The sequence below is a fragment of the Nelusetta ayraudi genome, unplaced genomic scaffold, assembly GCF_046127955.1.
Source record: "Nelusetta ayraudi isolate G7.1 ecotype Tasmania unplaced genomic scaffold, CSIRO-AGI_Nayr_v1 ptg000005l, whole genome shotgun sequence".
Taxonomy (NCBI): Eukaryota; Metazoa; Chordata; class Actinopteri; order Tetraodontiformes; family Monacanthidae; genus Nelusetta; species Nelusetta ayraudi.
This window is the reverse complement of record NW_027466055.1, coordinates 4963079-4987565: the sequence shown is the minus strand read 5'-3', so window position 1 is coordinate 4987565 and position 24487 is coordinate 4963079. Positions and strand designations below refer to the sequence as shown.

At 43.7% G+C, this 24487-nt stretch overlaps 3 protein-coding genes across 8 annotated transcripts in view; all 3 read right to left on the bottom strand.

The window, feature by feature from the left end:
- The window catches only part of LOC142904656 (transmembrane protein 266-like), a 34036-nt gene extending 26350 nt beyond the window's left edge, over positions 1–7686 (bottom strand). Inside the window, exons 1-3 of one of the 2 annotated variants that reach the window (XM_076050900.1) lie at positions 6468–7686; positions 5837–5909; positions 2920–3069 (exon numbers count right to left, since the gene is read on the bottom strand). Coding sequence is in view for 1 of the 2 variants with exons in the window: in XM_076050894.1 (XP_075907009.1) it covers positions 5837–5850 (14 nt within the window). In the remaining variant the exon portion in view is untranslated. The remainder of the gene's footprint in view (positions 1–2919; positions 3070–5836; positions 5910–6467) is intronic. The other variant, XM_076050894.1, reaches the window with a different exon arrangement.
- A 676-nt stretch (positions 7687–8362) lies between these two features.
- On the bottom strand, positions 8363–13837 carry fbxo22 (F-box protein 22). Its single transcript, XM_076050924.1, has 7 exons — positions 13625–13837; positions 13237–13369; positions 12752–12839; positions 12501–12593; positions 10600–10752; positions 10299–10464; positions 8363–9742 (listed from the first exon to the last, which is right to left on the bottom strand). The coding sequence occupies exons 1-7, from the start codon at positions 13795–13797 to the stop codon at positions 9352–9354; spliced, it is 1197 nt and encodes a 398-aa protein (XP_075907039.1). The 5' UTR covers positions 13798–13837; the 3' UTR covers positions 8363–9351.
- Positions 13838–14243: 406 nt separating this feature from the next.
- On the bottom strand, positions 14244–23547 carry LOC142904526 (tropomyosin alpha-1 chain-like). 5 transcript variants are annotated; one of them, XM_076050681.1, is made up of 10 exons: positions 23313–23545; positions 22801–22926; positions 20484–20617; positions 19656–19773; positions 19470–19540; positions 19262–19337; positions 19104–19166; positions 18881–18950; positions 17471–17549; positions 16861–17063 (listed from the first exon to the last, which is right to left on the bottom strand). In XM_076050681.1, the coding sequence occupies exons 1-10, from the start codon at positions 23424–23426 to the stop codon at positions 17060–17062; spliced, it is 855 nt and encodes a 284-aa protein (XP_075906796.1). In that variant the 5' UTR covers positions 23427–23545; the 3' UTR covers positions 16861–17059. The 5 variants fall into 5 exon arrangements, with proteins under 5 accessions (XP_075906813.1, XP_075906829.1, XP_075906796.1 ...); XM_076050698.1 differs by lacking the exons at positions 16861–17063; positions 17471–17549 and adding an exon at positions 14244–14941 and having other exon boundaries at positions 23313–23547; XM_076050705.1 differs by lacking the exons at positions 22801–22926; positions 23313–23545 and adding an exon at positions 21338–21534.
- Between the last annotated feature and the right edge of the window lie 940 nt (positions 23548–24487).

Here is a 24487-nt window from a genome sequence, read left to right as displayed (position 1 = left end):
CTCTGTGTGTGTGTGTGTGTGTGTGTGCGCGCGTGTGTCTGATTCTGTGTGTGTGTCCCTGCGCGTGCACGTCTTGTGCTGTGTATTTTTAGACCAGAGCAGATGCTGGTGTATCACGTCTGCTGTGACGTCACCGCTTCTCTCTTTGTCAGCTGAGTGGATCCTCACCTATCTCTCAAACGTCAAAGGAAGTGAGGGGAGGGGCTTGGAGGGAGGCTCAGGGGGAGGCAGGGAAAAAAAAGGGGGATGATATCAGGGTTGCATAAGAAGGGCAAAAAAAAAGAGGGGAGGAGAGCAATGGCTGTGCATGAAAGGCGGTGGATTTTTCTTTCTAATGTGGCGGAGAACAGAGTTGAATGAAAATGGGGGCCAAAGGTTGGGGAGGACGAGTGAGGCTGACACACACAGACGATGAGAGAAGTGGGTGGCCACAGATGTGATGCTGTTACACAACAATCACAACAATGTTTGGCTTTTTATTATTATCAGCTGATATTGAGGGCTGTTCCATTTCACTCCAGCCACTGAGATGCCGGTAAAACGCAACTGAAACCGCAGAAGAGGTGAGAGTTAATGGCCGTGTGTGTGTGTGTGTGTGTGTGGGTGGGGGGGGGGGTTGCGGAGAGGACGGTTCCCAGCAGCCTCAGACTTCAACTCTCCTTTTTCTCTCACAGTTATCCTCAAAGCTCGTGACAGGCCGCACAGAGTGACCTGAAACATTCAGAGGAGAGGCGCACAATCTGACAGACGCTGTGGGAGAGGACAGATAGACACTCAGCCAGATAACAGATAACCCTCGACGCGCGCGCACGCACACACACACACACACACACACACACACACACACACACACACACACACACACACACACACACACACACACACACACACACGCGCGCGCGCGAGCATGCGGACGTGCACACAGACACACACAAAGACAAACCATTAAAATACACAGTGATATTGTGGTCGCTGAAGGACCTTAGATGCAATCTGCTGTGACCTTAGCTGCTGCAGGGCAACCTATTTTCTGGGACTATGGTGTGTGTGTGTGTGTGTGTGTGTGTGTGTGTAGGTCAACTCAGCCATTACTGCTGATTTAAACTCTTGATTCTGTGAAGAGAAGAGAGTCCCGGGACAACCAACAAGCCAATTTATAAAAGGAAAAGTGGATTTACCCCGGCCAGTGTTACCACTTTAGAAAAGGAAACACATTTTTAAAAATTAAATGCGTGTGGCAATGACAAACAATGCTGATGCCAACTTGTGGAATGGCTTCTTTTTTTTTTTATATCGAATTGAAAAAAAAAAAGGTTCTAGGAAGCTTGATTTGACTTCACGTTCAATGAGATGACAAACTGATTGAAAAGAAAATTACTCCAAATAAAGATCGTTTTTTAGAACAGTTGCAGAACAACTGTAAGGATTCATGATTCTCAACGCTGACAACACTGTAGAGCGGTGGCTTTTCATTCAGGGCGCAAAGTGTTAGCAGCTCCCAGGAGTGGTCTATCATAAGTTAGTATGGACAGTACACAGATACTTATTAATTTAGAGGAAAAAAATCTCTTTGCTTTCAGGAAGAAGTTGTTATTTCAATTTTGTCTCCAGAGCTGCTGCCCTCGTTCCGATTTGATTGCATTATTTCCCCGGGCAAAAAGAGCTTTACGTTCCTTTCATGATGCAAACCCTATACAGTCTGAGAGACGGTCGCCAGGGGCCATCCTGATGTCGATGGCTGTACAAACCAATATATGTTTTATATGAGCTGAGCTGCGAGAAGGATGACACGAAAACAGAACGTTGCTTCAATCTCTGTTGCTAAAATGCTTTTCTGAAGTAACATGCAGGTAGACTAAATACACTATAAAAAATGTTTCTAATGCCTGAATAGTGCAGATTAATGATGTAGCACATTTCTAACCACACTGCATCTGTACGCAGGGATTTTTGTTGTAATAGTGCCATGTATGCATGTCTGCTCGGGGTTTTATGTATTTCACGAGAATGAAATCACAGCTTATTTGCACCTGTAATATTTCAAATTGCCACTGGAGGGACAAATGAAGTACTGAATATGAATTTTGTAGATATGTTGGAAAAACACACGTTTGTTTTATTGATAAATGTTACTTTTAAATGAATTTCCCTTCATGGAAAATTTCCTTCATCTTAAAAAAAAAAAAATTCTGCAGCATTCACTTAATGCCCGAATTTTTTTCCTTGACTATGCATATGGGAGGTTCAGTAAAGTGTCATCAAGAATGTAAAGCTGTTGGTCTATAAAATTTCCTCCTTTATTTTTACAGGATTGAGTCTCTGTCTCCGGCCGCGGTTGCAGGGCGTCGAGCCCCAGCCGGCCGGCCTGATAGATGCTGTTTTCTACAGGCTTCCCCGCCACACAACACCTCATCCATACCAGCTCTCATCTACAGCGCAGCAGCAGCCGCCTTGGCTCTATTCCCAAGCAATCAGGACCGCACACATAACTGCTCATGACAGCCACAAGCTGTCCCGAGACCATCGTCTCACAGCTTACACTTATGTACCTGCTGGGCTGGCTGGTTAAGATATCAAGGGGAGTTGACGTAGACTTGAATAGAGTGTTAACACATACAAATAATACATTCAAATTAAAACGTGTGCTGCAAATATGAAAAAAGACTGTATTTTACAGCTGTCCTTCAATCCGTCAATTTTCCATTATGATCATTTTTTGCCTTTTAGACATTTTTCTGTAATATTACTGATATCATGCTATCATCAAATGCACATACAATGCACTCGTGGCTTTTTAAGTGTCATTTCTCTGAATTGGATACCAGATTTGTCTGTGTGCTGGAAATATTCAAACAGGAAGTAGTTTTCACCCAATTCACTTCTCTTCTTTTTTTTCTTTTTTTTTTTAGGTAAAATTACCAAACAGACTTCAAGGTGCAAGCGAGGACCCACAGGAAGGAAATGATATTCAAATGAGCATCGTTCCCCGGGGGTGGCAGAGGAAATTGCTGAGCGGACGGCTGGTGTTGTGGGCCAGGTAGCAAAGGTCATCATGCAACAGAAGCTGCTCTGGGGGATCGACAGAAACAGAAGGTCGTGTAAATTACACACAGCCAGTGGCGTTGAAGAACGCTTGCACTTCAAACTCACATATCGTCTGGATCAGGGTGGAAGTGACCCCACTGCAGTGACACTGGCTTGAAGCCATTTTTCGAGGCATCTTTGTGAGCGTAATTATGGCGTTTACACACCGACAATAAGCACAAAATCAAACTTGTGTGTTTTATTTTTTTTGAAGCCATGTCAACGTGTCATGTGACAGTGTTTTTTTACAGTACATAATATGGAGAGAAAAAAATATATAAGACATGATTAACGCTCACTTTGATTGCGTGAGTTCACGGACCAATGAGCTAAAATGTATCAAAGCCATTTTCCAGATTATGGAGACTCAAAGCAGATGTCTCCTTCGGCCGCCAGATGTGTGGAACTCTGGAGGAGCTGGACATCATGTTGCATTAAAAAATTACAGGCTCATCACACATAAGAGGAGCATTTAAAACGGTCTGCGAAAAAAAGCCAAGAGTGCAAACTTCTTGCCGCGACTGCCAACTCATCACCAAACTCGCAGCCTGAACCACTAACTCTGCCTTGGTTTCAGTAGCGTAGACAGATTCGGCCCTGTGTTTGTTGTCGGGGGGGGGGGGGAAGTAATGCCCTCGCGGAAAACAAAGACGGCATCATGTTTGTATTTAATGCTGACTTACACACAGCGCGATATGGATTTTATGGAAAGAATACCATCAGCTTTCGCCTGCGAAACATTACCGTCATCGAGATTAAACGGTGTAGAAACTCCGACAAGAGCCGTAGACTCTTATTTCACATCCACACTGCTTGTCGGTTGAGTTGCCTCAGTTCATAGACTTAAAGGATCCTTTTCAGAGCAAACCATGACGGTCTTCATTTTGGTACCTCACACAAATTAAATCATCAAAAAAAAAAACCTCCTCAGATCTACGTGTTCTAATATGGGAACTTTGATCATTTTGCCGTGTTGGCTTTAAAACGCAGTCTTCTGTTGAGTCTGCGGAACAAAGGGCAGGTTTGACAGAATTCACAAACTGCTTGAGTCATTTCTGGGAGAAAAAAAAAAAAAAACCTCACATGAGCTTCTAGAGAAACTTTTTATAATTTCATGGATATGGATATTAATGAAGTCTGCCAGGCACATTAGCCAATTAATAATGCTACAGCTTAAACTGTGATAACTTGTGTGACTGCACAATGGACTGTTCTGGCCCTGCTGTGACCAGTCTCTTATCTGACCTTTACAGAAACAGGCTGCGGGAGACACAGGAGACGTGGAGAACCTCCCGGGGCACGGCTACCACAGCAAATGTATATTAGCTTTCTTCCAAACGGAGAGGTCCATGAACCCTCATACACCCAGTCAGTTTCCAGGAATAGTTACATAATAGTAATAACTTCTACAGACAAATGCGAGGATGCAGGACTAGGAGGGTTTGATGAATGAAAAGGCAGACTTGAATGGGAAGGTGTCTGCGAACGGCGTGAGGAAAGACGAAACACAATGTGTTTATGCTGATACGACAAGTTTCAAAAGAATAAAAATACACTGATGCCTTTGAAAAGCAGAACAGTCCACTGTGGTCACTTCTTGAACTATTGCTGTTGTTGTTATTACTAGTAGAACACACATGATTCGAGAGCAGGCATGGGCAAACTACGGTCCATATGCGGCCTGTTAAGCTTCTGAATCCGGCGTGCCGAACATGAAGAAACATCAAAAAAGTCAATTATAATTACATCATTATTATTATTATTGTTGTCTAAATAAAAGACCACTGTTTGAACTTGAGTGTACGAGGCCAGATGTCTTGATGCATTTTTTTTTTTTTTTCAAGCTGCAAGTTTGTCTTTCGCTGTCTTGCAAAGCGGTGCTCTCGTAAAAAGCTACACATTTGGGAGCGCAGGTCAAGAGAATGAATGCAACACATTAAGAGGGGACAAATTCAAGAGTTGCGCTCTGCCAGCACAGTCAGGAGTGAACAGAGGAAGATCATTTCCACCGTCCCTGCGTAACTCTCGCTTTGACGACGCACGTTCTGTTCACAGCTGGGTGCCCGGGGTCAAGCAGAAGCCACGCTTGGGGCGTCTGTTTTTTTTTTTTTTTTTTACGACACACACCGAAGGCAAAACGCTCCAAACGGAGGAACCGAAAGAAAAGCTGGAGGCGTAGACGTGAGGGTGGATGAGCACCGTCACCGTAATTTACATCGTCACCTGCACTGGTGGCCGCACAAAAAGATGCTCTGTTGTTGGCAGCGTGCAACAACAGAGCATCTGGGCGCCCGGGGTCGAGCAGAAGCCACGCTTGGGGCGTCTGCTTTTTTTTTTTTTTGGTACGACACACACCGAAGGCAAAACGCTCCAAACGGAAGAACCGAAAGAAAAGCTGGAGGCGCAGACGCGAGGGTGGATGAGCACCGTCACCGTAATTAAAATTGTCACCTGCACTGGTGGCCGCAGAATAGATGCTCTGTTGGCGGCAGCGTGCACACGGGTCTGTTTTTGGGGGGGCTCTAGTGACACAGGTCAGAGCGATCGCAAGTGTATAGGCTGGTTATTAGTGCAGGCAAGAGGGTTTGAATAAGAAAGTAATGGCCTTGAGAGAGGGATGAAGAAAGACCCTGGAAAATATAGCCCCCTATTTTTATTTTTATTTTTAATTTTTCACAAACATACATTAGCGGCCACATTAGTTTAACATGCGCAGGTGGTAGAAACGGTTAAGTGTGGACGGTATACTTACTCAGGGTTGGCCATGATGCTGGCAGAGGGGCTGATTAGAAGGTTCCCACTCAGTACAGGCAGTTCTAGTGTTGCTGGTGCCCTTCCCTCCTAAAGGATGCAGCTGTCATGTTGAACTGGGAGCAGAAAAAGTGACAACGGAAATAAGATTTAACTTAGATCTAACAAACAAAGATATAACTAAAGATTATGTCACCACTTTGGTTTTCTGCAAAATGACGCATTGGTGGAGATAATTCAATGTTGGAGTATTCTTACGAAAACCTACATGCCAATGACATCTGATTACAATCTTAAAGAGAGCCACTGGCTGCCCCTCTTTGACACAAGTTGACTTGGAGGTGAATTTCCAGGAGGGGCTCTAAACAAGACCTCTGGCCCAGTCAGCTGACTTTCCAGTCTTAAACTTAACAGCAACTCCAGTTCGTTGATCCTTGCTGCATTTCTCTGCTTCCATCTCTGCCCCAAGCATTCAACTCTGTGCAAAGGATACAGAGTACATGTCTGATCCCTCACCTCCTGCCATCGGGAGCTTTAAAAGAGCTGCACCTGATAATTATATATGTTTGCGTAGCTGAGTGTAAATTTAAAAAAATATAATATCTAAGAGTTTTCAAAAAAAAGGACCTTACCCGTGTGAGATTCACATTTTCTGACGGTGATTCGCGTCTCCCGCTGCCCCGTTGCTGATTGTAATGTCTCCCTTGGTGGAGATGTGAGTGAGTGGAGCAGCAGCAGGCTCGCAGTGTGTGTAGGCTGGAGCTATCCTTAGCACTTTGGCGTTGTGCGAGCACCACCAACACCGCTGCTGCTGCTGCCGCTGCCGCTGCCGTTTTCGTCGCTCGGATTTCAGGGCAAAAGCAAAACCGTAACTGAAGCATCGTCGCCCGCAGAGATCATAAAAAGCTTCTCAAGAGTCATTCTGGTGGGGGGGGGGGGGGGCGGGGAGAAGAGAAAAAAAAAAAAAAAAAAAAAAGACAACCCTTTCGAGCGCGATCTCCTCAGCGTCGCTGCTCCAGATCCGGATCCGGGTTCCGAGGGTTTCCCCCGGCGAGCGCAGCGGGGAACCCTGCGTGAGGAGCTGTCCGAGGTGCTGATGCGAGCTGCCCCCAGCGACACACTCTGCCTTCCGCCTCGACCGTAAATCCACAGCAAATATTCATGCGAACGCCATTAAAACATCGGTGTTTTCCTGGCCGGCAGACTGACAGCGTACGGCAAGCGAACCGAGTGACATTCGCATCGCTTCGGTCACGACATACAAGTGTTGGCCGCGTGTGTGCGCGCAAGATCGAGAGTCGAAGAGATTTTTTTTTTTTTTTTTTTTTTTTTACCCCCTCACCCTCCGTCGTCCCTCACTTCTTATTTAAGGCCAATTTGAGAGCAAATCATCCAGATTTGATCGGCTTCGTGGCTGCTAGGTTGTCCCTCTCTGTGTCACTGGCCGATTTTTTTTTTTTTTTTCCACCACGGTTTCCCAAAATAAAGATACTATGGGAATATAAATTGCCTTTAAAGCAATTGGCTTAACCGTTTGTCATTCAGCGGGGTTAGCCAGTCGATGGTTACGGCGCGCATCAATCAATCTCCGGCGTCTCCTCGCCTATTTGAACACGCCTGGACGTGGGCTGCTGGAGATGTTATAGGCTGGAGCTCATATTTCAGGGTGTGCACCAGTGAAGAGGGGAAGCGCCGCTTGTGAATTAAGCGGAGCGGGGCTGCGGTTACAACCGAGGGAGGGCGCAGGGTCTGCAGCTGGGTCTGGAGCTGGGTCTGGACTGTAGGAAAAGAGCGACGGAATGAATGTGGAACGAATTTATTATTTTTTTTTTTTTGCAGTTTATTTTGAAAGAGCAGACACGATTTGGCACATGTAGAAAAGTGCATGTTATATTCTCATTTCCTCTGCATAATCGTTAGTGGCAAGAGCGTACATGTGCATTATATTACAGAGGAGGGTTTCTGTTCCTGTTTTGGAGGAAACTGATTTACACCCATATGGTTTGGGAACAATCATTGTTGTGATATTTACAGAAAGGCTTTCAAGGACAGTCCGGTACATAAGTTGGGACATTGTTGCAGCACCACACAACTGGAGAAGATTTAAAGAGAGCAGTTGAGCATTTATTTGAAGTGTGAAATTTAAGAATATATCGTTATTTATGTATGAATGCGGTTAAATTTAATTCAAATTTCAAGGTCCGCTATAATGCAGATTTTCAGATATTTGATCAGAGAAGCAGCCTCTCATCATCAACTATGATCTTTAGAAAACAACATATTTAGCCCTCTGTTTACAGTATCCTGCAACAACTGATGCCTACTATAAAAGAAGTAGGATGGTCTTTTATAATTTTTTTTTTTTGGGGGGGGGTTCACTGAAAGGTTGGTGACAATTTGTGTTCAGAGTAGTTACGTTAATTTAGCATAACAGACCCTTTAAGCCAAAGTCTCAACTTCAATCAAATCTTAACAGCGTGATTTAAAACCATTGAGTTACATGTAGTCAGAATTACACAAACGTGTCACCGTCCAAATATTTATGTTCCATACTGTACTCCACCGGCAAACATGTATACACTATAAAGTGCACCTTCTATGTAATCAAAATACTCGTTAATTACAAAAATAATAAATCAATTACAGCAAAATGGAATTATGGCATATAGAACTATACAATTGTTATTTCAAGAAACCCTCACGCCTGGCATTTAATTGATCAATTTTCATCAACTTATGAATATGATGAATGCAAAAAAATGTGCAGTTTTAGCAGAGGTTAAATTGATTATGCGACACATTGTCGCCATCTAAGCCAATGTGGCAGCCCTGTTCTGAGAAGTGGGTAAATAAACCAGACATGAAGAGGAACCACTGGAGGAACAACTGGAAGTGGGTGCTTGATGGAGAACCATTTTGTACAAAAGCAGAGGCACTGTAAGATCATTACAAACTGCACTATGATATATAAACGTCTTCATCAAAAGAGTACTTACTGTAGGGGCTGATCACCTTCTCAGTAGGAAAGACAAAAGCGTTCTATGACAAGCAAGGGCGTTCCAATCAAGTTACCTTCGGTCGTCAGGAGGAGGGGACACAGCCATCCTCTTTTCTAGAGGATTAACAAAAAAATAGTGCTTGCACCGAATGTTCTTATTTCTAAACAGATCGGGAGCTTGATGTCAGAGCGCGAGTCTCCCCTGAACGTGCGGAAGGGAACGGGAAAACACAGACATATTTTACAAGAGAGCCCCGTAAGGTTAAATGTAAAGAGACAATCAAGTCATCTCAAATTTTATATGAGGCTGTGTTAGCACACAGGGGCCCGATTCCTCTGGGATGCCACTGCTCTGATGGAAAAAGGGATCATGTCACTGCCTTCGGAGCAAAACATGAGGCAGCAACATGATGGGTCGAACATGGAGTGAGAGCTGTAAAGAATCTTTTTTTCTTCTTTCCCAAAAGAGGAAAACAAGGGTTTCTATGCTTTTCTTTTGCATCCTCTGTAGCCGTGGGTCAGCCGAGGTGGACCAGGGTCATGACTGTGGTGTACTCGTGCTGCAGACTGTCCATCTCAGTGTCGCACAGCGTGTAATCATCTTTGACGATTCGGTCGCAGCCGAGCTCACCGTTGCCAAACAGGCCAAAGAGCGGCGTGTTGGGGAACACCTTGTGGAAGGCGTCGGCCTCCACGTTGGCCTGGTTGTAGTAGTTCTGTCCCCTTCCCACACAGGCAAACATGAAGCCCAGGGTGTTCCGCTCAGGGATTTTGGCCGCTTTTAACCGTCGGATCGTGGCCTCGGCCTCCTTTGGGTTGTTGATGCCTTGGTCCAAGAGCACAGACGCCCCTTGCACCTTCGGGCCACTTAGCGCCAGGCCCACCACCCCGTATGCACCCTCGCTACAGCTGGAGAGTCACAAATGAAAGGAGAAACAGAGGAGAAGTGAAAAGTCGTAAAATTGGACCAGTACAATATATAAATGCACACACACTACCAGTCCAAAGTTTGGACAAACCCTATGAAATGAATGTATTTTCTTTCATTCTCAGGACTATTGACACTGCAGTTTCTCACTGAGGGCATCAAAACTACATCTGAACACGCATGGAATTATGTAGGAAACAAGAAACGCATAAAATAACTGAAACATGTTTTATATCTAAATTCTTCAAAAAAATCTTTTCAGCATAATTACATATATCTTGCTCCTATATTTGATGTCTTGATGTGTAGAAAGTTGTAAACATATATATATATACACACACACACATATACACATATATATATATATATATATATATATATATATATATATATATATATATATATATATATACATATACATACATATATATATATATACACATATATGCACGCACACTCATATATAAAGAGAGAAGAAGAACATGTTTTTAGCTGAAAATGGTGAGACGAAAGCTTGGATAAACAATGTGAATTCACCAGGGTCTGGGCGGAGAGAAAACACTTTCAACAATCCCTCCAGCAATGAGAGCTTTGCTTTTTGCGAGTGGATCCAATATCCGTCGAAGAAAACGTCCTCCTCCAGATTGATAAGCCTCATAGACAAATATCAGCACCACACGGAGCTGTGGGTTGTCCACCAGCCCTGCAAGGAAAGCCCAACATAGTAATTAGAGTGCAAATGGGAAAACAAGTCCTGAAACATTTCTTAAATTCTGCGTTGTTTTTTGTTTTTTTTTGTTCTTTCTAGGTGATTAGACAGCTGTGAGATCAAGCAAACCTGCTTCCTTGAGGGCTGTCGGCGAGATGGATTTCTTGCAAAAGTGAAAGGGTTTGATTTGGACGCCCTCCATGCTGGGGAACATTATGGCAAAGCCAGCATCCCCCTCCTGGTGCTCCCGAGGAGGGTTGGGGGAAGAGCCACTGGGTGTCACTGTAAGGAGGAACAAACAAATTCAAAAAGTTTAATGATTAAGTTCTTCCAATGCTGAAAAAGACATCAGGATGTGTGTTGTGTCTCAAATGCCTTTTCACAGTCGGACTTAGCAGCACGTTCACTTGGAGTCAGAAGGTTTTCGAGTCAAACTCCATCAATTTTGAATTTATTTCAGTGCTTAAACCTTTGAAAAGGTCGTGCAGAATCCATGATAAAGGTCATTTGTACTTAAATTATTGCAGCCGGGACAGAGACGATCACTTATGAAAAAAGTTTCGACAAAAGGCACGATCGTATCACCCATTAACAGAACTGAAAGTCAGCTTCCTAAAGAAGAAACACCAGTTTTCCAACAAGCATGTGCAGTGAAAACATGCTGGTTCATTCATTAACACTTACATATACTATTCTCTATTATAAGTGATTTGGTTTTATACCATGAAACATGGTAAGGGACATCTATAAAGAATTAGCTGTAATCCTACCTATACGTATTAACAGCTATGTGCTGGCCCGACCCAATCCAATCAAAATGTTTGGCAGTTGTCTAGAATGAGTTGTGCACGGTGACCATGGGGTGACCCCCTTCCATAACGACGCAGAGTGAGTCGTGACACAAGCCGCCCGAGCTGCCGTTGAACCTGATGGACGTCCGGTGCATAATAAGCCATCATGTGGTGGAAAGGGAACTTGGCTGATAGAAAGCTGCGTCTCCGCAGGCTTGTGATTATGTGGAGAAATGGGGGGAGTGCAACACCGAACCAACTGCAATCTATCAGGGTGAGTGGTGGTGGTGGTGGTGGTGGTGGTGGTGGGGTGGGGTGGGGTGGGGGAGGGGGGGCAGCGCCGTGCCCGCCACCGGCGGCGCCTCTCCACCGCAGCAGCAGTAAGCGGCGAGATTAATACCCAGCCCTCGCTGCTGAGAGGTGAACCATTCGTCTCAGATACAAGCACGGCACCTGGCTGCCTTTCATTTTTATGCCTCCCGCTGACAATAGCCACGACCAGGCAGAGAGTGCTTATGAACCTCAAATGCAAAAGATGAGAAAATTGTTTTGGGGAGGTAGGAGAGACAACCAAATGGTAATAATGCGGGAAGTGGTTTGGTTATGAAGAACGTGAGACACAAAAGCTTCCCATCAGTAGCGGCCACACACTCTTAAAGGACAAGGGATATTTTTTAAGTCATTCTTTTTTTTTAATCACAAATTACCAGTTTGATTGCTTGGGACATTTTTTTTTACTGCATCTAAATCAATGATTTTTTTTTTTTTTTTTTTTTTTTTTTTTGGGCTCATACAGCACTTCTGATCAAGGCTCTAGTAGTCAGAACATGAGAGGCAGATAAATCAACCTTCTGTCTGACAAAAATAAAGTGAGAAAGTAGCAATCAGTCGGACAGTAAACATTTTGATAACAAATCTATGACTCCTTGAGTTTCCTCAGGATCATCATTGTGTTCACATTTCTGCACGATGCAGCGCAATAAATACACTTCACTGAACTTCCACTGACTGCAGTTGCACAATGCGACAGTACAAGACTACACGTTCTGTGCACTGCCGTTAACGCACACAAAGCATAAAATGAATATGTTAAATCTTTTAACTCAACTATATGTGAGGATAGACATGGCGACAACAGGTGATTATTCTGAGCTCAGGTGCCCCTATACAACAGAAACGCATACCATATGAGATCTGAATGCAAAACTTAGACAGAAAGTGAAGAGAGGAATTACTTACAGACTATTCCTTGTGAAGAAATGCCCATGATGTCACAGCCTTTGGGGAAGAGCAGATGCAAATCTTCCACTGGACTGTGGCGACTCCTTTTTGCTTCAGGGTGATCAGGAAAAGAAGGAAAAGCCTCTCAGTATTATTTTTTTCAAATAGACAATGCCCAGTATTATCTTTATAGGCAGTTTTTACACTTGACACACTATTACTGTATATACTGTATTTTTGTTTTCTTATACAATGCAGAAGTAACCAACCTATACTCTGTCTGTAGTTATACGTTGCTCCACTGAGGGATTCACAGTCTACCATGGCCAGAACTGTTTTGGGCAGGAGAAACACTTTCTAAAAATAAAACAAAATAAATGTTTAAATTTGCAGCGGTGTTTATTACCGTGGACACTGAAAAAAGAAAAACAACCTTCAAAACGGAACATTAGTTTTAATCAACTGACTGAACTTTCCAAAACTTTTAATTTGAAGATAATTCAGTTCCGTTTTATAGGCGTTTATGGAAATGTCACTTTCGTTTTCACACCAATGACAGTGTAGTAAGGTTACGGCAAATCTACACCCAATTGAATAACTACGCTGGACAAATGCATTCATTGCCAAACGTAATGTCATAAATCCGTTCATTAAAAATAGAACTCGCATTAACACACACTGCTGCTGTCAGCATACGGCTGAGGGAACCCTGTTTTTTCAACTTTACGTAGGTGAACGGCTGTGGTTGATTTACCTCCACCTCCTCAGCGAGGGTGCTGCACAAAACATGAACATCCGTGTCGGACGCTCCACTTGCAGAAACAAATGCCAAGTGCTGCTGAGTCCTCAGAACTCTGCGGGCACAGTTCCTCCACAGTCTACACACACTGTGGGTAAACAAAAACAACCTTACCGTCAGCTAGCGAGGTAGACACGAGTTTCCTGGAGGGAAAGTTTGTGATTTTGTAATACGTGAATGAGGACATGACAGCACCGCATGAATGGGCTTGTAAAAATAATTCCACCACATTGAAAGCGTAAATGTGGCAAATGCTCTGGGCGTTTAAATATGTGTAAAACTGTAATTTTACATATTGGATGCTAGCTACTTTCTAGCCTAGCGTAGATGCAATGCGCGTTACCTTGCAATACGGAGGAGCGATTTGGTTGGAACGAACGTCAGAATCCGTTCAACTACTTCGGCGACATTGCTGAGCACGTATGTAGCTTTGGTGTCCTGGAAACAGACGTTAAACTCTTGGTTTTCTCCCATGTTTCCCTGACAAGTCGTGAGGTCTCTAGCGCGGCTGTCCATCTATGAACTTTCCACTCAGGACTTCCGACTACAGTGAGGCAGGACGGGGACACAGTGCCCCCCGCGGCGAAGAGGAGTTCTTGCAGTTGTTTTTCAACGTCCAAAATTGTTTCTCCGATGTTTTGACTGGGGAGTTTCAAAGCGTAATAACACTAACGACAAGTTATCATAATCACGCAAGTTTGTGTCTACCTGAAGAGTCATGTAGTTAAGTATAATTTTATGTTGCTATTTCTCACGCATGTCCCTGTGTTTCCATCTTGTCAAGTCACTGGACGTGAATTTCTCTTGGAGATGAATAAAATATCTATCTTAAGTTTTAAGTGACGATTATGAATAATACGTTTCAATTGGGATGAAAATGTATTATTTCTTATTTGATTCTTTTATTTTTTGTGTCAAAGAAAATAAACCATATTAGTAACGAAAACAGAGCCTAAACAATACATTGTCCAACCATTTATTTATAATCTTTAAATGTTGACGATAAAATGGAAGGGGAAACAGAAAAGCAAAAAAAAAAAAAAAAAAAAAAAAAAAAAAGGAAATACACAGAAAAGTGAATAGTGTTCTAAACAATATTTTACAGGACAGTACACTCAAGCAATGATGCTAAGGAGTTCTTTCTTTCAGGAAGTGTCCACTGAAAATGGATGAATGTTTATGATAGACTTAACAGATACACAAGCGTTCCAGAAAAGTACACATAAAAAAAAAAATCCCTTATACAATGCGTAGACTTAACATGGCTTTGTTCATTATGATCATGTGCAGTTTACTTTCCCTACAAAAGTGCAAAGTTCCCCAACATGTAAACTTGAAAAAAAAAAAAAAGGACAGTGAGATTTATTTGACATTTAGTACAGTGTGTCAGCAGGAACTGTAGCTCACCAAGGCCTTTTGTGATATTTGCGGAGAGCTCGTTTCCTCTTGGTAACGAAGGTTTGAGGGCACATAGAGTACGTAAGCACAAAGCCCAACATTAACAGTAGCAGCCACTTGAGGGAGCCAGCCACAATTGGAGCAGATGAGGCAATGAGAGAGGAAGAATACAGCTGGGTTCAAATGCTAAATATCTCCGTTAGAGTCTGATCCAGCTTCCGCTGCAGTTTCACTCCTTCTTCTTTAGCGCACGTGAGTTTATCTGTTAATATAGCATTGCATCAGTTAAACATCGAGGGAAACAAAAACTGTGCAAACATGAACATAACATAAAGAGAGTCCTCTCCCTGCATAAGAGCCTCACGACCATGCAGGACATTGTTACAGACCAAACACACACGAAAAATGTCCCTGTGTTACATTTCTTATTAGCAGAAGTTAGTATGTATTATTTAGTGTATACCCAATAAAATCCTCAAGGACAATTCTGTATATACTCAACTCAAGATATAGACAGGGCTGTGCTATACTTTTCAATGGAGTCTAGAGCAGGAACCACTGGTTTGTGTTCTTCTCAAAGCAGTTTTCACAACTCACTGCTCCATAATAGTGATTCCAAGTACAAGCACCATCTCAAAAAGTCAATAAAAAGCCTCAATAAAAATGTTAAATTTGAGCACCAACTGAATTTTAAATTGGGGACCCTCAAGAGAAACATCTTCGTGTCAGTCTTGTCCTCCTCCTCTCTTCAGGACTTTATGTTTAATAATGAGATGCGGAGGAGTTTACCGAGCCAACTCTTATCCAGCATTTGCCAAAAATCACACAGACTGCAAATGTAAAATTTCTGAAACAATACAGAGAGGCCTGACTGAAATGCTACAAGTAGAAATAGTTTTCTTTCCCCCCCCTCAGTAAAAGGATCCGCCTCCAATACAATAACAAAGAAAGCAAAATTGGCAAGGTTGCATATCAGTACAGCTGAAGTCAAGGTGTACATTGATTTTCAATGCATGCCAATGCCAGAACTGTTATTTTTTGGTTTTCATACATGCAGATTTCAGCTGGACTGATCTGCTACAGCTCTGTCCATAACTGAGGAAAATACATCAAACCGTTAGGATGGTGTTTAATAACCTGAGGTGCCCCACCTCCTACATTACACTGCGTCCTTAGCATGCATATTGTAAGAATCGCATATTTGTATTCCGTGTGTTACAAGCCGCACTTGTTGTTATTGTGTCACAGACACAGTTGACTTTTTCCTCTTAAAAAAATTGGAAATGATGCCTCCCGTCTTTTAGTTTCAGTGGATTAACAGTATGACGGAGGCGTTTCCAGTTTAGGCCTCGTTTAAAGCTACTCTCAGCTCATTGGTGAGAAGACGGTTTTTGTCAAGCTGCTTGTACAGATGGTCTTGACAGTCAGAAAGCAGGTAAGAGAAAAGGGAAAGAGAAGACAGGTTAGTGAAACGGACAAAGTGTTAGTAATACAGTACTTCAGCTACTTTGCCGAAGTGTATGGATTTGCACAAACAAGTATATTCATAATTTATTAGCTGTATTAGTTTTCCTTTTTCTTCAAAGTACTGCAAACTCGTTCTCCTTCAGTAGCATTTAAAGGGCTGAAGCCAGTGGGGATTATTTGGTTTTCTCCTTAAAATACAAACACGGTGTGATGGAAGAGTCCTTCACTCAAATGATCAATTTGTGATACAAATTATTAAAAGATAATTAGCACACAAACCTCAATCAATTTAATTAGATTTACATTTCTCCTTGAAGTATAACGGTGTAACTGATGACTAACCTGACAGTACATTAGACTGCTCAGTTGTTTTGGACATTATGGTCTAGTCAACTGTTTGTATAAATGAAACTAGAGCAAGACGGCTGGAAAAATCAGTCCATGTCAAAACGCAACTAGGACATTATTGTATTTTATACATACACTACCTTGCGGTTAACGCAATAGAACTAAGCGCTGTTCTGGCATCGTTATTTTATTACCATTCCTCTCAAACAGAAACGGCAACATTGAATGTGAGAGGAGCTTCAGAGTTTATTCAAAAAGCTACTCAGCAGAATAAATTAAAACACATGAAGACAGAGAAAAACAAACAAAAAACAAAGACGTGACAAATGGAAATGAAGAAACGTGGCAGGAGAGATGGTGAAGAGCTGTCATTGATGGAAGAATGTTTATTTTACAGTGATAACAATGTGGTTCAAAGGGTCTGTATGAGACACGGACAAAAAAAAGATGGATGGCAGCAGCGACAACCCGTTGTGCAGAAGATAGAAGACAGAAATATGGGCTGTGCTGCACAGGAGAGAGGTGAAGACGCTCAACCAGCTTCTGGGGTGAAGGGCGTAAAGATTTAGCTGTGGGGTGGGAAAAAGGAGAGAAAGAGTGTTGAAGCGAGAACTGAAAGGCAGGAGTTCAGGAAAAAAAGGCGTGCAAAACCAGAAAAGGGATGATAAATAAATGGCAGGAAAATATGTGGAGACTTTGGGTGAAACTATCAAGTGGAATGAACAGGGTTAGTTTTCCCAAAGTCAAAGACTTTGGGACATCTAGTCTAAGACAAAACTCAAGCTGGTTATAGGTCAACACAAATCAATGTTAGGCAGAGGGAAAGATCTCAAGAGGGATAAATCTGTATTTAAGTCGCTCAGATAAAAACCACTGCACTCGCATGCCACTAGAGGGAGCTATTGTCAGTAAAAGTAGTTGGGAGGAGGGAGTTGCTAAGGTTAAACGCAATACATAAAACATGAGCATGAATTACATGGAAGTCATGTCGTTGAGGGCGTGGTCCAGCTCCTCGCTGATGGCCTTGTACTTCAGTTTCTGGGCATACAGCTCATCTTTTGTGTGGTAATTATTGCAAAGAGGTGGATGTTCGGGGAGATTTGTCATTAAATAAAACCATGGAGGGGTGGGGGGGTGGGGAGGAGGACAGATGGCAGAGAAAAGAAATAAGTGCGTCAGAACATATGGCAAAAGGAAACAAAACACGCAAATAGACAAAGTGGAAGAACATAAAGGAATAGCAAGACAGAAATAGGAGGAGCGCACAGAGCAGCTGCTGATGTGTCAGATTCCTGAGGAGTCACCGAGAAACAGCCTCACATGTTCAGCGACCCTGGAAGGATGTGAGTGAGGCGGCCACCAACTGGCTCGACACCAAGCGGCTGATCAGAATCGTGCTCGCAAAAGTTACCAGAGCGGATTTTTTTTTTTTTTTTTAAAAGTCATCAATAATTACCAAAGGAAAAAGTCTCCAGTATCTGTGGACGACCACCTGTTTGTTTTTACTCCTGAAACTGATGAGGAGCAAAAATGTCTATCCTTGGCCAACGAATACAACACTTGCCAAGTGTTGATCAAAAAGAGGATCAGGAGGAGGAATTAGAAATAACTGGTGTTCATCTTAAGCTGGCGACACACTAGACTACAGTAAGCCTGCCCACCCCTCCCCCATCAACTATTGGGGGCGGGGGGGACATTACAAAACCCTCGGCTTGCTCGCAAATGACAGTTGGCCCAAGTGCTCCTGCAGTGCACAGCGTCAATAAGTTAATGCTCCCAATCAAGTAGGACTTACCCCAATACTGAGGCGCTTAAATAAATAAATACAATGAAAAAAGTTTGATGTATTGTTATCATTGTGCTGGCTCCAGAGAACTTCTCACAATAGCCAGTGAAAGAGAACATAATGTGAAGTGTCAAAGCAGCCACGTGGTGAGCTGCGAGTACAGTGTGCCCCTTTTACAGCATCTACACCGTCCTCTCAGCCAGGAACTCAGACTCTTCATATTTCCCTGCGTTTGTCTTAGCGGTTTAACACTTTGCACGCCAGGACAGTCAGCCAACGGCGCTCTAAATTTCTATTTCTGCTCAAGTCACATTTGATCGTCTGAATGTCTGTGGAATCATTATTACAAATGGCAGGTGTTCCGTCGTGTTTGCGCTTTGGGAGGATTGTGCCATTCAAGTCAGTTAAAATTGTCCTCGTCTGCGGTTTTAAAATAGGTTCATATTCAATCACGAGCCAACGTGTGGCCAGCTTCACCAAGACGAAAAACATTCTAAAAGCGGTGCGTCCGACCAAGAAGTGGACGAGCTGTGAAAGAATAATTACATTCGCTGCATACTCTGCATGAGAGGCTGAAAATGAATTGGAAAAGATTCATACCCTCAAGGTCATCAATGGTCTTCTCAAGCTTGGCGACTGATCTCTCAGCGAACTCAGCACGAGTCTCAGCCTGAGTGGGAGACAGTCGGTCATTAGTAATTCATACTGAGAGGTCTGCATTACTAACCACAGCAAGCACTTTATAGGAGCGAAAGCTCTCTAGTAGAAACCTGTACTGTGTATTCAGCATGACTGATTCAAAGAACCAAACTAATTCACTCACCTCCTTCAGCTTGTCTGTAAGAACCTTGATCTCCTCCTCATACTTGTCTTCCTTCTGTGAATACTGCGGTCGCACAAAATAGACAGAGTCAGACAAACAAACCAGACAGAATTAACATTCTGAGCAGATTTGAAAGCTTGCAACTCCTGCGTTCCTACCTTCTCAGCCTGGGCCTCCAGAGACTTCAGGTTGTTCTGCACAGTTTTCAGCTCCTCCTCAAGCTCAGAGCATTTGCTATTAAATTACAGATTTAGAAGAGGAAGTTGGAAGATGCCAGAGACAGGAGTTACAACAGAAGTGGTCTTGAATAATATTATAAGAAACATGATGTGATTGGGCGGCCTGGCTCCACAGTGGAGTTTGTACCTCTCAGACAGCTCAGCACGCTCCTCTGTACGTTCCAGGTCGCTCTCAATGATCACCAGCTTACGGGCCACCTAAAGTCAGAGAGTCGGAAGTGCAACAAGTATTACAAACAGCTAGCAGCTGACAGCGTTGGCGAGAATATGGAGAGTGAAGAGAGTGGAGTGTCGTGAGAGCTGAGAGACTTGCCTCCTCGTATTTGCGGTCAGCCTCCTCTGCAATGTGTTTGGCCTCCTTCAGCTGGATCTCCTGCAGTTCCATCTTCTCCTCATCCTTCATTGCCCTGTTCTCAATAACCTTCATGCCTCTGTGAGAGAGTAAACAGTGTGGATTGGTCACTGGCAACACAGCAACACACAATGTTACAAGTGCTCTTCATAAAAAGGCAGGGGAAACAACAACGAGGTGTTTCTACCGTTGGTTACAACAGCCATGACACTACCAACTAAAATAATATGCAAAGTAAACTGCGGTTACCTTTTCTACACTCCCTTAGTATTTGCATTCCAACCAACACTTACAGGATCAACTAATACGAGGAGAGGTGAAGCTTTTACATGTATGTGATTGCCATACTCCTCATTACTAGGAGAGAGTACAGAACTCATGATCAGATAATATGAGATAAAGGCCCAGGGTGCAAGACTATGGAGAATTTCATTGTGAGAGAACATATTGCAGACAATATTAACATTGAAGCCCCATTTCCAGATGTCTCAGTTGTTTGAAAGCTGCTGTGAAGTCACGGGGAAAAGCACCAAACCCTGAATAACCTTCAGGTTTACGGTAGATGTACGGCTGCCAATATGGCTGCCTCCTTGCAAGTGAAGCTGCTCATCATCAGTGAATGGAAACACAAGTTTAGCTTCTTTTTTTTTTAAATGACTAATCTATCCATCCACCCATCTAGCTAAAACATTTTTACTCCAACACCAATAGATCCCTTTAGAAACCATGTGTGCTCCTTTGCACTGGACAGTGTCGGTAGTCTGTGTTGCACAGGTGCAAGACTCCCACCTCTCACTCTCATCAGCAGCCTTCTCAGCCTCCTCCAGCTTGGTCAGAGCTGTGGCCAGACGCTCCTGAGCACGGTCCAACTCCTCCTCAACCAGCTGGATGCGTCTGTTCAGGGAAGCGACATCACCCTCAGCCTGGAAGAACAAGAAATGCAAGTCAATACAGGCTCGTTGAGCTACTACGACCGCCACAGGCGCCCATCCCTGCAGCTTTCCTGGGGGGGGAGAGCTCAGGGTGGTGGTGGTGGTGGGAGGTCAGTGGAGGGACTGCTGGCTGGAGGGTCCCATAAGCTTATTTTCCACACTGTCTGAGCAGCGGGTGGTCTTTTATCTGTCTTTAACACACACACAGGCACACACTTGGCTAATTTGGACCCGCTTCCTCAAATGTTTCCTGTCAAAAGCCGCGGTTTCGGCCATGTTGCTCCGCTCCATCCCTCAAACAAATGAGGTGCATTCTTCGCGAACAACGCGGGCATTGTGTGGCCATTTCAGCGGGATCAGCATCTAAAAGTTGCCATCTCCGTGTGGTGCACCTACTAGCCGGTGGCCTGCTCAGAATGCACTCGGGGATTTGACTGCAGCGGTCGTGGCAGAAGCAGTGTTAGCACACAGGTTAACCGGGCTGTTTGTTTATGGTGGAGTCATCGGGTGATGTCCTTTCATCCGCCCATCGCTTTAACGCTCGCATATCAATTTTTTTTTTGTTTTATTATTTTTTTCCTGGGCTTGCAAGGCGTGGTGCAACCAAATAGCCGTCTAGGTGCAGCAGCCACGCTTTTTGACCAGATTTACGTCTAATGCCGTCGACAGTCTGGGGGGACTAATTGCCTTAAATAATTAGCGTCGGCTTACGGATTCCCTAGCGCTCCTCTCCTGGTTGAGTTCCCGCTGGAGTAACGATGCCCGGTCCTCCGCCACATCGGCCTGCTCCTGCAGCGACTTGATTTTCTTCTTCACGGCTTCCAATGAGCTACCGGCCATGTTTTCAATCGCTCGGGCTAAGCTAGCAATTATTTTTTCTCTCCCTTTTCTGCCAGGTCTGTGCGTTCCTCCTCCTCGTAGATACGCACACTTGGAGATGCGGCGCGTTTGATCCCTGCCCCCCCCCCCTCCGCCCTAAATCAACCGCTGATGAGGATTGGAACGTGCCACCAACCCCGGAAGTAACGCGCTGCACTTGCAGATTCTAATGTATTATTACAAAATAACAATAATGCACCGCTTTTTGATTATCCTTCGCATTTGAAATTATTCTAATTCGATTTATTGCGGATTTTATTACCGCCTCGTGTGTCCTAATCGCGCGCTGTTTAAAGCGTATCCCCTACTGTGAAGTTGAGCTGACCCTATCAAAATCACCGCGACGGACATTGGACGTTGTCACAGCAGTGAACTATGACCGTGAAGGCATCATCAGGATACTTGGTGCAGCACATCTTTCTTTCTTATCAATTTTTTTTTTATTAAAAAATTTAATTTGCCTCACTGATTTCGCCTTATTTTGAATTTGTTAAATTTGTGATTCAGATTTATGTGAATTTATTTTTTCTATTATAATTGTTATTGCACGCAAAGCACAAATTGATATAATTATTACCAACATCAATATTGTTGCTGATGTTATTATAGTAATATCTAATGTAATGCTTATAAATAATATATTTTGCTTCAGTGCATTTTCTGTATTGGTTTATAATGTTTGTATTAAATGGCTAGCCTCTTCGCTTAAAGAAGAGGCTATTTATTTTAAATTTGACGTCATTCAGTTCATCAAATAAATCAATCTAGATAATCAATTTATGTTGTGACATTTCTTTGGAAAAAAATGTCATTTGTCATTGGTATGACGGGTGGCGCTGTTGCAAACAAAATCAATTAGCTGTAATTGGTGTAATATGAAACCCAGTCAATAAAGTGGTTAATTTCATTAAGATTTGAACAGAGAGGGCCAATTGAAACAGGAAGCCAAATCTGTCAAGGATTTAAAGGCCCAAATATGCTTGGAACTGGCCCCACTGAAACCCTACACTGACACTAAGATTTGTTCAAATGGCTATGGAATGTACCGGTAGACCTGTGCGCTGTAACCTTACCATATACAGAGCATGGGCTATATTTAACCATGCATTCTCTCATCCTATGCAACCTATACGGGCATTTTTTTGTTTATTGTTGCATAATAGTCGCTGGAGTGATTCGGAGTCTTGGTCAGTGCCTTTGCTGCAGCTTGTATTCTAAGTTTCCTGAGGGAAGGCGTCTCAAGGTCAAACTATGAGGCAAGAGTTACCCGACTGGGCCTTGGTGCCCAAACTCACATCAGTGGCTTTCTTCTCAGCAAGCTCCAGTTTCTCCTGGGCATCCTTCAGGGCCTCAGAGTACTTGTCCAACTCATCCTCAGTTGACTTCAGCTTCTTCTGAAGTGCCACCAGGTCATCTTCAAGCTTAGGTACAGAGAGATTAGAGAATTACTGTCAAGAAACACCGACGTCAAGGCAAAAATACTTCCAGGACTCACTGACCACTGTGAACACAAATCATCATGATGTGTCTTAAAGAACGTGTATTTTGCTAAATACACGTCAACCCAAAATCAATTGACAGAACATGTTAACTTTGCGGAGTAAATGGGAACTTTTGTGTGGAAAGTGTGAACGTGGTAGTGTGCGTAAATCGCACAACAAGAGACTGATGCAATGAAATTAAAGAGATTCCGTGGAGTCGAATTAAGCGCATTTATACAACGCATCGTTCCAACCTCAGTTCGGCTACGAACGAGGCGCGTTTTTTCCACCGCGGTGCGTTAAAGTCGCGGAGCGATGTCCCCCACCTGCTTGCTCCTGTCCTCGGCTGACTTCTTGTCCGCCTCGGCCTGCTCAGCTCTGTCCATGGCATTTTCCTTGTCGAGCTTGAGCATCTGCATCTTCTTCTTGATGGCGTCCATGGCTGCTTAGTGTCTGGGGCTGCTTGGCGCACAGCGAAAAAACAAAGGAAAACCAAAGGATCGGAGCGTCCGAACCACACTGACTGTCAAGCTGGAGTGCGAGCTCGCCTGGGATGTACTGAGTCAAATATGTAGTTCGGCGGGGCAGTTACTGGATACCCAATACTTTTTTGGAAACAACTGCAGCTGCTTGCCAACGCGGGAGACGAATTTTTTTTCGGCATCTCGTCCGTGATTCGCTCCTGCGCGACATTTGACCGCTTTTGTGACTATACATGGGGCACAGACGTCAAGGAGGTCCGGCCCCCCTCTGACACCAAGACGTCCACTCCGGTTTCTTGCACCCTCCAAGTGACATGTAGGAAGTATTGTATAGCGTCAAGTGATAGTAGCTCATCTGAAGAGGGTTATTTGTGAAGAACAAGATGACAATAATGACCTAATTACCGCCCAGAGGAAGGCAACCCAGTGTCAAGTCAACTATTTGGACAATCATTTCCCAGTTTAAATGCACAGAAACAGACACTATCGTGTGTCAAATTGTATCATTTCAGATTGATGAATTGTAATGACCGCTCATGCATCCGTGCAATTCATACAAAACACACACATGTTATTGGATAAGCCCCCCGTGAAAGTCTTTTCCTCTCTGGGGTATCATATTGGGTGGCATGGGATCACCTCTCCTCACAGCATAGTTCAGCGTGTGAGCAGCTATCAGAGCCTTAGACACACATCATCAAGCTTGTCCCGCTTCCCTCTGAGCCAAACGCATGCCTGAGAGTGGGATCTTGAATGTGGAGTGGACATAGTAGTGTGTGAGTGGTGGAGGATCCAGAAGCACTGCAGGCATTTCAACAGCTACCGCACGCACTCTGAGTGCCTCTGTGACAGTAAACGGGAGCTTTGACAGAGGCGCAGCTGTCGCACACCCAAGCTGTGGCCAGGGACGGGTGGAGTAATAATAGTTTACTGTCAACCATATTAATTACATGGTCGGGAGAAGGTGCTTAGACAATGATAATCACGACACATGAAAATAAGGTGCGGTGTAAACGCCG

Bases quoted from the DNA above. Each gene is read 5' to 3' on its own strand.
- fbxo22 (XM_076050924.1), bottom strand. From the start codon at position 13,797: ATGGACAGCCGCGCTAGAGACCTCACGACTTGTCAGGGAAACATGGGA. The intron at 13,370-13,624 runs GTAACGCGCATT...GTTTACCCACAG, and splicing joins TCGCTCCTCCGTATTGCAAG to TGTGTGTAGACTGTGGAGGA. The intron at 9,743-10,298 runs GTGAATTCACAT...GTGACTCTCCAG, and splicing joins TTCTCTCCGCCCAGACCCTG to CTGTAGCGAGGGTGCATACG.
- LOC142904526 (XM_076050698.1), bottom strand. From the start codon at position 23,426: ATGGACGCCATCAAGAAGAAGATGCAGATGCTCAAGCTCGACAAGGAA. The intron at 19,541-19,655 runs GCAAGTCTCTCA...CTCTGACTTTAG, and splicing joins CTGACCGCAAATACGAGGAG to GTGGCCCGTAAGCTGGTGAT. The intron at 14,942-18,880 runs GTATGAATCTTT...CTATATTAACAG, and splicing joins GACCATTGATGACCTTGAGG to ATAAACTCACGTGCGCTAAA.